Source organism: Netta rufina (assembly GCF_964035555.1).
Source record: "Netta rufina genome assembly, chromosome: 2".
NCBI classification, from domain to species: domain Eukaryota; kingdom Metazoa; phylum Chordata; class Aves; order Anseriformes; family Anatidae; genus Netta; species Netta rufina.
In genome coordinates, this window is record NC_140124.1 from 136,650,690 (window position 1) to 136,663,489 (window position 12,800).

General features: G+C 35.4%; 1 protein-coding gene across 2 annotated transcripts in view; it reads left to right on the forward strand.

Annotated features, from left to right (window-relative positions):
* VPS13B (vacuolar protein sorting 13 homolog B) overlaps positions 1 to 12,800 on the forward strand; it is a 459,183-nt gene that overhangs the window by 68,480 nt on the left and 377,903 nt on the right. For both annotated transcript variants that reach the window (XM_084281966.1, XM_084281967.1), the window contains exons 12-16: positions 410 to 497; positions 4,456 to 4,647; positions 5,286 to 5,455; positions 9,544 to 9,738; positions 11,201 to 11,325. In XM_084281966.1, coding sequence (XP_084138092.1) covers positions 410 to 497; positions 4,456 to 4,647; positions 5,286 to 5,455; positions 9,544 to 9,738; positions 11,201 to 11,325 — 770 coding nt within the window. The remainder of the gene's footprint in view (positions 1 to 409; positions 498 to 4,455; positions 4,648 to 5,285; positions 5,456 to 9,543; positions 9,739 to 11,200; positions 11,326 to 12,800) is intronic.

The window sequence follows — 12,800 nt, forward strand, 5'->3', positions numbered from 1 at the left end:
GATTACTACTGTTTGAAGATAAAAACACCATATTCCGTAAAAAATGAGAATAAATGAGCTTCAGTTTTGAATGTAGTTAATTAGGCAGATATGTTGGATGCAAGAGGTCAAGTGAAGAATATTTACTCCATTAAAGGTACTAATTAACTAGATGTTATTGATGAATTGGTCAGTGTGTCTGCTGGAATTATGGATGTGCCTTTGTGTGGCCTCAAATAGAAGTTACATTACCTATCGGAAAGGTGAATTCTTTGGGATAACCTCTGTCCTTTGTTTTGATAAGCCTTTCCGTGTGTTGATGCACAAATCCAAACACGAATATATCTCTCTCATACCAGCCTATCAGTTGGTAATCTCAAGATTCTTTCCTTATACAACGTTTTCTTTGTTTGCTTTGCTTTGTTGGTAGGAGACGTACACAGAGATAGCTGGAATGCAAAGGTTTGGGGCTTTCTACATGGATTACTTGTACACAATGGAAAGCACTGGTGGCAAAGGTACCTTTTTTCTTTGTTTACCCTGTTAAATAATAGAAACAAAGACTCTTCAGACAGAGCTGGTCCTTGACCAGCTGTCCTCTAACTTACCTTAGATTTGCCATCAGGTTCACAGTTAAAATGGTTTCATCCGCATCAGTGTGTTTAGCTGTTTTGTTTATTGATGATTTATTGATATTCTTTCTTTTCTGCTTAAGTAATTGAGATCTTTTACAGTCAGTGGCTAAACTGAAAATAATTTTCATGTAGCAGTGGTAAAGTTCATGAAGTATGATGTCTTTTAAATAAGTTACTGTTATTACTGACTTCGGAAAATAAATGTTTTGAGAAACCCTGGAATTATGTTGATCATCCACATGATACAGAAGATTGAGTACTCTCATTTTCTCCTGTGAAGAAAATGCAAGGAAGAGAGAATTATACCTTTTTAGAATTACTCATCTGAAAGTATAGGTGAAGGTGGCATTTATGGTTGCAGAGATGACATCGGGGAGAAATAATCTTTGAATATAAATATCCCAAATACTTTTGTAAGCAAATACTAGTCTAAACCATACAAAGCCACGTATTTGCTAATTTGAAGTCATTTTTGAGATTTCTATCAATTACCTTCTAAATCTGAGGCAATACAGTGGGTTCGATGCAGTAAGTGTGTCTACTTTTGTGTCACGAAAAAAAAGAGAAGTTAATATGTCAATAAGTTATATATATATGTGTATATATACATACATATATCTGTGTTCTTAAAATGAATTGCGGTGTGATCCTCCCACATTGTCATCTACAGCTGCTGTTGTGCAGTCCTCCTGGCTAAGTAATGATTTCTTCTCCACCTATGTACTTATTACCACAAATACCATCTCTATGGATGTCTGGGAACTTCTGGCTGTTTCTTGACTGAACTTTTATTTGTTCTTGCTACCTAACCCAATTCATCAGAAGCTTTTTTTTGTTCGTTTTTATGTCTGTACTTATCTTTTAAGAGAAGTCTGAGGTCTTAATGGTTTTGATTTTGGGATTAATTACATGTTTAATATAAAAGGAGTAGGAAAGAAATTTCCAATTTGGCTAGAAGATGGATCATTTGAAGCTTGCAAACAGAAATAAGTGATGCCATTGCTTTCGGTAGTTGAGGGATAGACTAGGTAATTTAACAGTTCTTTCCCAGCCCTGAGGCTTTCCTGTCTGCTTACCATGCGTGTGATTTAAAGCTGAGAAAATATACGTGAAGTCAAGCTTCTACTGCAGTGTATTTCTGTTTTTAATAAAGAAATAACCACGTACATGCACACAGTACTTTTATGTAGAGAAGTTGAAGACCAGGATAAACATCATATCTTTTTTGACTTTTGGTATTGAAATTTGTATATGCATAGATATTTGATTATGAGGAAAATTTGATTATATGTAGTATTTTGCCGTGTTTTTTTTGAACACACAAGGAATCTTAAAACATAACTATTCCTGACTGTAACTAACTCTTTACAGAAATTGCTCAACTTAAAAGCTCTTAATTTTAGTTCAAGACCAGACTGCTTTCTTCTCCTTAGTTTCTCTTTTGTTTCTTCCAGTTTCCTTTCTCAGGGGCATGACATGTATTTTCTGCATCAGTCACTAGGAAAACACCTCAGAAAATGTAGCTTGGCTTCCTATCAAGCCTTCCTGGGTGCTTTTATTTCAGTGTTATTCCTATAATTTCAGCTGTTTGACCACATAAAGGAAAAGGGTAGTTAATTTTATATTAATAGTTTAAATATTGGCTGTCTCTATAGAATTAAGAACTTTAAACCGTAAGTTGTCAAATACACTTGTTTCTCAGAAAAGCAGATGATATTTTGTGTTAGTTGTATTCTAAATGATTTTCCACATCGAACACCAAGTAGGTAATTAATAAATAGAACATGAACAAATCATTAACAAATAACAAATGTAAATTATCTCATTTAAAATGAATATACAGATTCTTCAGAATTCTGATAACAATATAAATCTTACTACATTTCAATATATGGTTTAGGCTTCTAAACAAATACTTTTTTATACATTTAAGTATTTCTATTTGACATTAAGTATGTTTTTAGTTACAATCAGTGCATGCCATTTTTCCCCTAAAAAAACAACACAGCTTACATTATAGGGAGGCAGTTACTGTGATTGTAAGATTTTTATCTATCGAGGCAATTTTGGTTTGACACCTCCTTTGCCCCTTTAACCTTTTCTGAAGCATACAATTACTGATTAAACCACAAGTACCTCCTGGATAACATTAACCTCAGGAGTTTCATCTGTCACTTATAGAAATGTATAAATGACTTTTAGTATTTTGAATAAAAACAAGATAGTGAGTCATGTACAGTAGTTTTATTTTTAAATTCTTCCTGTCTTTCCCCTCTAACTTTATTTTTCTATTTTTTGCTTTGCATTTCAATATTTCGCTGAAATGTTGTGTAGTATATCAGTTTCATTGATTACTGGTTTGCATGACCTACAGACCTAACGGAGTGTAATTTTGAAGTTACTTTGTTTATAATGCGTATCTATCCATTTTGGTGGCGTGTTTATTTTGCAGCACTCTGATTTTAAGCTTTTTGTCAACTAGAATTAGACAAAAGGTTTATGGAGGGGCTGAATACCCAGTGGTTGGTAACCTGATTTTCCTGTATGCATCTGTGAAGTTTAAAAAGCAACCTGCCTGTAAGCACTGACTTCGCTAGAACTGATGGAATTTCTACTCTCGTTCTTTTGCACTCATTTATAAATAAATATAGCTTTTCCATAAATTGGTTTGTCTGTCACTTCAGTATATTATCCATATACAAGCAGTTACTGTGCAAATGAGTTTTTTTTTAATTGAAAAACTAGGCTATTATTACTTTTCAAGCCTTTTGGCTTTGTTTTTTTGTGTTATGTTTACTGATAGTGTTCATCTGAACTGGATACAAGATAGAATCAGAAGAAATGCTGATAAAAAAATCCTAGATTTTTTTCTTATTAAATGGTTTGAAAATCCATTTAATCTTGATGCTTATTTTGTCACTGTTGATTTGTCATGGTTTGCAAGACATTAAATATTTAGTGCTTTTACCAAAACAATGAAGACACTTCCAAAATTATAAGAGTTATAAGAGAAAAAAAGTGAAATTTTGCAAACTAAGTGTTTGAGGGGTGAAGGTATTTTTTTTTTTTTTTTACAAGCCATATGCAACAGGAAAACTTAAGTGTCTGAAATTTGCATAATTTAACTGAAGAATTTAAAATAAAACATGTTAAGAGAAATGTAAACGTACTGTTTTATAGCTGACAGATTGCCTATATACACTGAATGTGTGATTTTGGTCTACTTCATTATCCTACATTTATATCAGAAAAATGATAGTTTTACTTCAATTGGTGCACTAGTAGCTATTTTGAACACCAAGGTTATAGATCTTTTGATGCAGAGACTTAACAATCCTTTTATCCCTGTGGTGGTCCTTATAAAAAATTGTCTGAGACACGATGATTAAAGAAGTTTTCATTCTCCCTGCCCATGCTTTACCTCGTCACTGAATGGAAGGAAGGGTTTATCTTCAATTGTCAGTCTGGTTTAAAAAGTGTTGAACAGCACAGCTGCCACTGGCACCTGGGGTGAAGTTTCCACAAAAAGTTTGGATATTGTTAAAGAATCCCAGGCTTGAAAGATACAGACACAATAAAAAGGTCCCTCATTGACTAGGTTATACTGTGTGTGCTGTTGAGGCAAAAACTTGTCCTGTTTGTTCAGCATCAGAAAGGAATAGTCTTTGTTTAAAAAATATGTTAAGACAGTCATAGTGTATTAATGTGTTCAGTTTGCATTGTTGTATTTTCTGTGTAAGTCTGTGATCACAGGATCTGAAACAAAAGTAGATGACAGTTATAATTTTGTTATGTCTGGTTATTTGGTGTAATTTGTTATTGTTTATATAACTTCTTGTAGTTTCTGGGAATCAACAAGACCTTTCATCAGTAAAGAGTGAAGATTTTGGAAATGTTCAGGAGATGTCTACGAAAAGCCTCATCGTGGGTCCACTCAATCTCCGATTGGATAGCAGTGCTGTACACCGGATAATGAAAATGATAGTGTGTGCTCTGGAACACGAATATGAGCCATATAGCAGAACCAAGCCAGGTTTGCACGTTGCCTGCCTATATGCATGTTACATGTACACAAATACACAGAATTAAAGCAGACTAACTTCAGTGCTTTTGAAATTGCAAATTCCAAGTAGTTAATCTTTAAATTTGCCAGTCCAAAGAGCAAAAATTAAAAAAAAAAAAATGAAACATTGTGTTATCCCCATCAATGCTGGCTATACTTCTAACGCAATTTCAGACAATCTGAAGCCACTTGATTCAAGTCTCTTATGTGGGAGGGCTTATTTCATTGACAACTTTAGCTTATTTTTGGAGTCTAAGAGAAGAAAGAATGCATTTATGTGTTTGAAATAATACTTATACAGGGAAGAAAATGAATAGAAACAAGCTATGCTGAAACTGTTAGGATGAGTTTCTTGTATGAAACTGAGAAAGAGCTGTACAGTCTTCTCACACTCAAAACTTGGATTTCAAAGTAAGGACGGTGCAGTTACTGTTACATTTAGCCTTATGTAGAACCAGTTTATAGTAAAACATTGGTTATTATATGTATTAAATATGAAGGGGCAAAAAAAAATTGCTTTCTACTTTTTTGTTAGTTCCTAACTTTCTGAAAAAGCCACTGGGAGGTAGGTATTTTAGTCAGACTTACGTAATCTTGGTTTATTTTAGATCTTATGGATGGAAATAGAACTGTGCCAAGCTCAGAAGAAGTGGCATCATTGGAGGAATACATTCCCACTCGACTCACAACATTCACCATTCTTAAGTGTACAATTATAATCCCTGTGGCAGAATTCAATTTACTAGACCACTTGATGCCTGTAATAATGGGTGAGAAGGTATGTACTCGCCAATGCTTACTCAGTTCTTTATATCAGCATGTGCTATTTCATAGAACTTTTAAGGCTAAAATATGTGAAGTTGTAGCATCAAACACATTGCCTTAATAATAGGCCTAGGTTCATCTCTGCTTTTTTTCATCTCTGACTGTTGTCTTCATGAGAAATACTGAAAATTGAAACTCTGCCTATCCTGGGGTGGAACTGTATAATTTTCTCACTGAACTGTTATTCTATGTGCTAGATGTATTACTGAGTTTCCAATTAGTTTGCTGCCTGTCAGCCTTCTCTACAGATATGTAAGATGAATGGTGTGTGTGGTACATAGATAGACTTGTTAAAACTGAAGGCATGTAGTAGGAAAATAACATTTGGAGGAAAAAAAAAAAAGTCATAGAATAGTTTTGTGTTGCTTTTGGTCATCAGACTTAAAAAGAAGTAGCTATGACTTCAAAGGTTTGTTTTTTTTTTTTTTTTTTTTTAGAAAGCTTTTGCATCAGAAGGGTGCCTGTTGTGATTCTGCCATTCATGTCTTCCCATACTTGGTCAAATCAGAAATCTTTGATTACATGGTCTTTATAAAGACTTCACAGCATAACGTGTAGCTCTGTGTGTTCAAGTCCTAGCTGGGATACCTTCAAGACTTTACACAATTTACCATTAATAGCTAATGTTTGATCTAGTCACTTAAACTGTGTGGGGAATCAGTTTTTGTTGTGATTGTTAATGATTCCTCTGAATGTTCAAGACAGCATGAATATGAGGAGAACTTCTGATCTGGATGCAGAGTTGATCAGAGGGGTCTTTGGGGATAGAAAATGCTGGGAATGAACAAGGTACAGGAAAAGCATGCTTATAAAATATAGAAAATGACCCTGAAGTGGTCAGGCAGTTGGACAAGATGATCTTTAAGCGTCTATTCTAACTAAACTGTTAAAAGCCCACTTGCAAAAAACAAAAAGCCCGCAATTAAGATTTTTGTAAAGTGACTGTCTTGGAAAGAGAGCCAGAAATTAAATTTCCTAACAGCCCAAATTTGTTTCATCTTTTTTATATACACAGTGTAATTTCAGCCAAAGAATCCTGTATGTTTTTTATTCCTACAGGACTCCTTCTTCCTCTGTGCATGAAATCAGCATACTATAGGGATGAATCAGTGTTTTTTTAATCAATACTTACTGTTAGCTTTACATCTGGCTGCAGAAGCAGAAAGGATAAGAAGAGGCTGGAATTTAAAAATGAATCGATTGAGTTAAATTTCCATGAATTTTCGTCTGATATTAAACACTTCCAATGCATTTTTTACAAGGGGCTACTAACTGCATGTTGTCTGTCTTGCAGATGAGGTGTTCTGTTTATTTTAGTGGGATGTATCTTGTAGAAGTTCTCAGAAGTTGTTGTTACAACTAAAGCAGTGAGAGTTAGGCATTTATTTATGAAGTCCTTTTCTATGCTAAATATTCAACAATTGGCATTCAAATTGTGTTCCAGAATTAGTGAATAATTTTTGTATCAGCCTTTCTTTAACTGGCAATTTCTTGTCTGAAATTGAGATAACATTTGTGTTTTACAAGTGTTCTCATTTCTTCACTGAGTATACTTAAGGCATGTGTGTATTTTTCTTCAATTTAGACATGCTTATCTGTTCTGGCTGCAATGAGTGAACAGGTGACAAAACCGTTACCTCTTTACGCATTAGGATACATACATAAGCTAATTTTAGAAAATGGGACCTTACCAGATCTCTAATTGAAAGCATTGTTTCCTTTCAGCTTGGGATTGTGCTGCTTCTAGTCTAGCGTACATAGAAAGGTGGCCTTCTAACAATGGGAAAATAGCCCCATTTCTGTTGTAGGTTTGAGGAAAACAAGTTCAACTCAAGTGATTTTTTTGGTTACTATTTTTTTTATTTGAAGTTTCAATTTATATTTCCTGTGTGAAGGCAAGCCTGTTGAAAATAATAATTTCACCTTCTAGATTGAAACTGATACATGTATTGACCTAATGTCCTATTTTGAAGTTTAAAGAAATGAATCCAGGGTAATTTGAATTGGAAGAGCTGTCTGGAAAGTATCTCTAGGAGACCAATTGCTTAAAGCAAGTCCTGTTAGAGCAGGATGTTCCAGGGCTTGTCCAGCCAAGTGCCAGATAGCTTCAAGGATGAAGATTCCACAACAAGCTTTCCTGTGTACCTGCTTGGATGGGAGCTGCTTGTGTTTCTTCTGTCTGTTGTAATTTCTCTCACATTACACCTTTGACAAGAATCTGGCTCTGTCTTCTCTGTACCCTCCCAGTAGGCAGCTGTATAAAGCAGTGGGATCTCCCTTTCTTCATCTCCAGGCCAAACAACCCCAGTTATTTCAGTCTCTCCCGAGACAGAGCTCATGTGCTCCAGGGCCCCTGGTAGCCTTCCAGTGAGTTTTTGTTCCATGCACGTCTTCCTTGTACTAGACGCAGTACTCCATTTCAATGGATACTATGAAAAATAGAGTTGGATGTGTAAAATTGCAATATTTATATTTTGGAGCTGCGTTTTTTTTTCCTGAGACAGCTGGCATGATTTTGAACGTGTAGTATATGACCACGTAAAAGGTTAGATCAGCATGAGTTCAGTACGGTGAACTCTTCAGTACGGTGAACCGTTCAGTTCTCTTTGGAGTGACAAAAAGTAAACATTTTATAGAATAAAATATTTTGACTTAGCATATTCTTGGGTTGACCTTGGCCAGCTGCCAGCTGTCCACCCAGCTGCTCTCTCACTTTCCCTCCTCAACAGGGCAGGGAAGGCAGATCGAGATAAAGAGGGGGAAGATCACTTTACCAAGTGCCATTATGAGCAAAACGAGGCTTGACTTGGGGAAAATTAAGTTAATTTATTGCCAATTAAAATAGATCTGGGTGGTGAGAAAGACAAAAATCGAAATAACACACCCCCCAGTGCCCACCCCTTTTTCTCCCTGTCTTACCTTCACTCCTTCATTCCTGATACTTCTGCCTCTTTTCCCTCACCTATGGGGAAAGGGGGGTTTTGCTCAGTCCATAACAGTTTTCTGCCACTCCTGCTTCCTCACGCTTTTCCCCAGCTCCATTGTAGGTCCATCCCATGGGCTGCAGTTCTTCAGAAAACATCTGCTCTGGCATAGGGTCCTTGGTGGGCTGCAGCAGGGACGCTTACTGCAGGGTGGAGAAGAAAGCTCTGGGGAGACCTTATTGCAACCTTCCAGTGCCTAAAGGGGGCCTGCAGGAAAGCTGGGGAGGGACTCTTTGTCAGGGAGTGGAGTGACAGGACAAGGAGTAATGGCTTGAGACTGAAAGAGGGTGGATTTGTATTAGATATAAGGAAAAAATTCTTCACTGTGAGGGTGGTGAGGCACTGGACCAGGTGGCCCAGAGAAGCTGTGGATGCCCCATCCCTGGAGGTGCTCAAGGCCAGGCTGGATGGGGCTTTGGGCAGCCTGGGCTGGTGGGAGGTGTCCCTGCCCATGGCAGGGAGTTGGAATTAGATAATCTTTAAGGTCCCTTCCAATACAAACCATTTTGTGATTCTATGATTGCTCTGGTGCCTGCAGCACCCCCTCCATATCCTTCTTCTCTAATGTTGCTGTTTTTGCTGCTGCTTCTAACTCTTTTTCTCCTCACTCTTCTCAGCTTGTGTGGTGTTTTTTGCCTTTTCTGAAATACTTTTACACAGAGACACCACCAGCTTGGCTGCTGGCCTCAGCTGTGCTCTGTGGTGGTGCTGGCTGGAACCGCCTGTGTCCGGCATGGGGTGGCCCTGGCCTCTCCTCACAGAGGCCACCCCTGCAGCTGCTCTGCTGCCAACACCTGCGCACTGATGCTTAATAGAATTACAGATGAAAATTTTAGACGTAAATGCTAAGTTTTTAACACAGAGGAAGAAGTTATTTTGAAAATATTTAAGGTTTCCTGTTATTTTTATCATAATGCTGTAGTAAGCAGTAAAGAATTTATTACATGTAGATTCGTTTGTGTGTGTGTATTTTGAGAGAAAAAGATGTAAGAAATGTAAAAATGTATAAATAATAGAATATAAACGTAATAGTTACATGCTTTTCCCTCTTCTGTAGAACTTAAGCGGATTGCTAAATACTACAAGCTTCCAGCCCCTGCGGCCTTTACCTTCTGTGAGAATACTGGTGGATAAAATTAACCTGGAGCACTCCGTACCAATGTATGCTGAGCAACTGGTGCACATGGTCAGCAGCCTCAGCCAGCTGTCCGATAACCTTCTTCATTACTGTTACTCACACTGCTATCTGAAGGTAAAAGGAATCTCGAGATCTATTTCTTACTTCAGTATGCTGAGAAAATGTTAAAGCAAGTGTGGATAATCCTAAATGTTAACAGTTAAGTTTCTTGGAAGAATGTTTTCAACCTATCTAAAAGGACATGCAAAGTAAATATATCTTGCAGAATATTGTCATTTGGGACTGCTACTTCAGAGCTGAGCTAAATGTTCAGTAACATGAACAGAGAACTTCGCAAGGCAACAATACAGATGGAAACCCCAAGGTCTTTGTGGCAAGATCGAGTTAAAATAATTTGGAAGGAAACCTTTGTTATTTTAGGATAATGGTCATAGAATATGTAGATTACAGTGATTTACACTTAGCAATTTGATAGGTTATAAGGAAAAATCATAGTTTTTTAGTTGTACTGATAGAGCAAAACCATCATAATGGAGTATGCAGACTATTGCCAAAATGTTCTCAGTTAAAGATCCTTTATGAGAACAGTTCTTACTGCTAGGCTGAATGAATTTTAAGAAGCTTTGAAATTAAGTTGTCATCTGCTGAGGTTATAGTAGAATGAGAAAATGAAAAATAAAGAGGAGTTTTAAAATTGGCCTCCAAGGCTTTTAGGATGAGCTTTGTGCTCTGGCAGTTTGAAAGGCTTTTGAGTGCTACTTAAATGTAAATATGTACTACTGTTAATTTTGCTAAAATTTTCAGTTAGCTCTTCACTTGTGTGCTGATATCTTAATAAAAACCTTAATAATGAAATCTTATAGTGTATATAAATCACAAACACGATCCCAAAATTATGTGGCAAGCTTTCAGTTCTCTGGGTGACATGTTTACTCCCATCACATTGAAAGTGATTGGGATAACTATATCGCAATTCATCTATTTGTTTTTTCAGTTTTTTGGGACTTCTTGTTCAAGAAGTTTTTAGCAGCTGTTTGATCAGCATTTGCAAAATGTTGAGTACAATTTTAAGAGTTACAACTGTCCATTTTCCATACTGAACAGGGAAAATTCATAGAGTACAATTGTAATGAACCTTTCTCTAGATTCTCTTATTGAGAAGATAAATTGCAAAGCTTTTTTCTTATTTCCTTAAATATCACTTCTTTAGGCCATTGTTGTTGTAATGACAAAAAATGTTCTTTAAATGAAAGACTATGTGCAGTTTATAGATTTGCATTATTCAGTATCATGTATTTTAACTGATAGTTTTTAAACAATTCAGCAGACCATACTTAATGAGATTTTTTGATCAAAGAAAATATTTGTTACTTATTCCTATTGGGATATTATTTTATTACTGGAGACAAGTTAGTCAGAACTTCTTGGTTATTTGGGCAAAAAGGAATAATCTAAAAAAAAAAAAATCATTTATTGCTTACATTTTCAAAAGATTGATTTATATATTATGTTATAAAAATAATTTGAAATGTTCTAATTGTGATAGTATATGCTGACCAGCTGATTTTTTTTTCAGGTATTTGGTTTTCAGGCAGCACTGACCTCTTTGGACAGTAAAGGCTTGTACTGCTTCCCTGTTCCAGTTATTCCCTCTTTCAGTACTGCTCTTTATGGCAAGCTGATCAAGTTTCCAAAATATTGGTGAGTATGAACGATGTATGGTGTATTTAAGTAATGTACTCAACTACTTCTGAGTTTATAATGAATGGTTTAAAAATTTCAAGCTCTGTATATACATGTATATATAGTTCCCTAAACTTCTCTTTGTCTTTTCTATCACATTCTACTATTAAGTCTGTTGCCATTAATACTTTCTTCTGTAAGGATGCCTGTTAATCAGAATTTCAGACCGTTGAGAGAAGAGTCTATGAAAACTCTGTAGTAAATGGATTTCTTTTAGACCTTGTAGGAATCCTGTGAACCAATTTCCATTTTTCATTGGGTGGATACAAAAGCTAAAGTTACATAATGATGGAAAGTTTCATAGGTTTAACTGTCAGGTCTGTTTTAAACTCAACAAAGCTAAAAAATAAAGTAAAAAAAAATCCCCTCCCCAAGAACCGTCTCTACTAGACAGTTATTTATGATTTTTGTTATGGTTTAAAGTATTTTAAGCATTGTGATCATTTATTAAGTTCCTAGTACTAGTTCAGATTTTAAAAGCAAATATTTTCATTCTGAAAACAATTTTGCTTTATTATGAAATCACCTATATAAAATATATTATTTTGTACTGTAATGACATGGAAATTCAGTATTTAAATTTATCTCTACAAATTAAATATTGTGATCATACATGTCAGTGTATAATAGTTCTTTTTGTTCTATTATCATTTATGAATTGTGTTTATTAAAAATATTTTCAAGAAAATGCATTTTGCCAGTGTGTTGGACAAGTCATTACTGTTTTTTATCCCTCATTTTGAGCAGTAGCTGCCTCTAATACTTCTTTATGACTAAATCCTTATGAGGAATCTTACATAAGATAACAGGCAAGCAGGGTAATCTGTTAAATATTTTGGCTTCAAACATTCTGCATTGTGTTGCTGATTTGTCATGGTGATTTGTTTGTGAAAGCTTACTGGATTATTTAAAAGAAGAAAAAAAAAAAAAGGACTACTAGTGAGTTTGTCCTTAGTTCTATATTAAGAATATATTAGGTTTTCTGTTACAAGCCTTGATAACATGCTTAAATATAAGAGGTTTTTAGCATAATCAGAACACCACCAGGTGGTAGCAGCCTAATTGACTTTCTCATATTTTCCATCAATAAATTGTAAGAGTACTAACCACTTCAAATGAATTGCTGTGTTGTTGTGGTGTTTTGCTAAAGTAAATAAATAAATAAATCAGGATAACCAATAATCAGCACTTAGTAATCAGAGCACCTTAGGACTCTGGTAGGATTGACAGCTGACAACTAACTGACATTTAACATTTAATTCTGGTTTGTGATTCTTATTAGTATACCATTGAAATAAATTTGTGTTACGCAAACTTAGGTTGATGTAGTATGCTGTGAGACCTGTGGGTAGTTGTGGAAAATTATTATTTTAGAGATGAAAAATGGGTGAAAAATACTTTGTCTGACAAGTTCATGGTATTGAAGTCCTGGT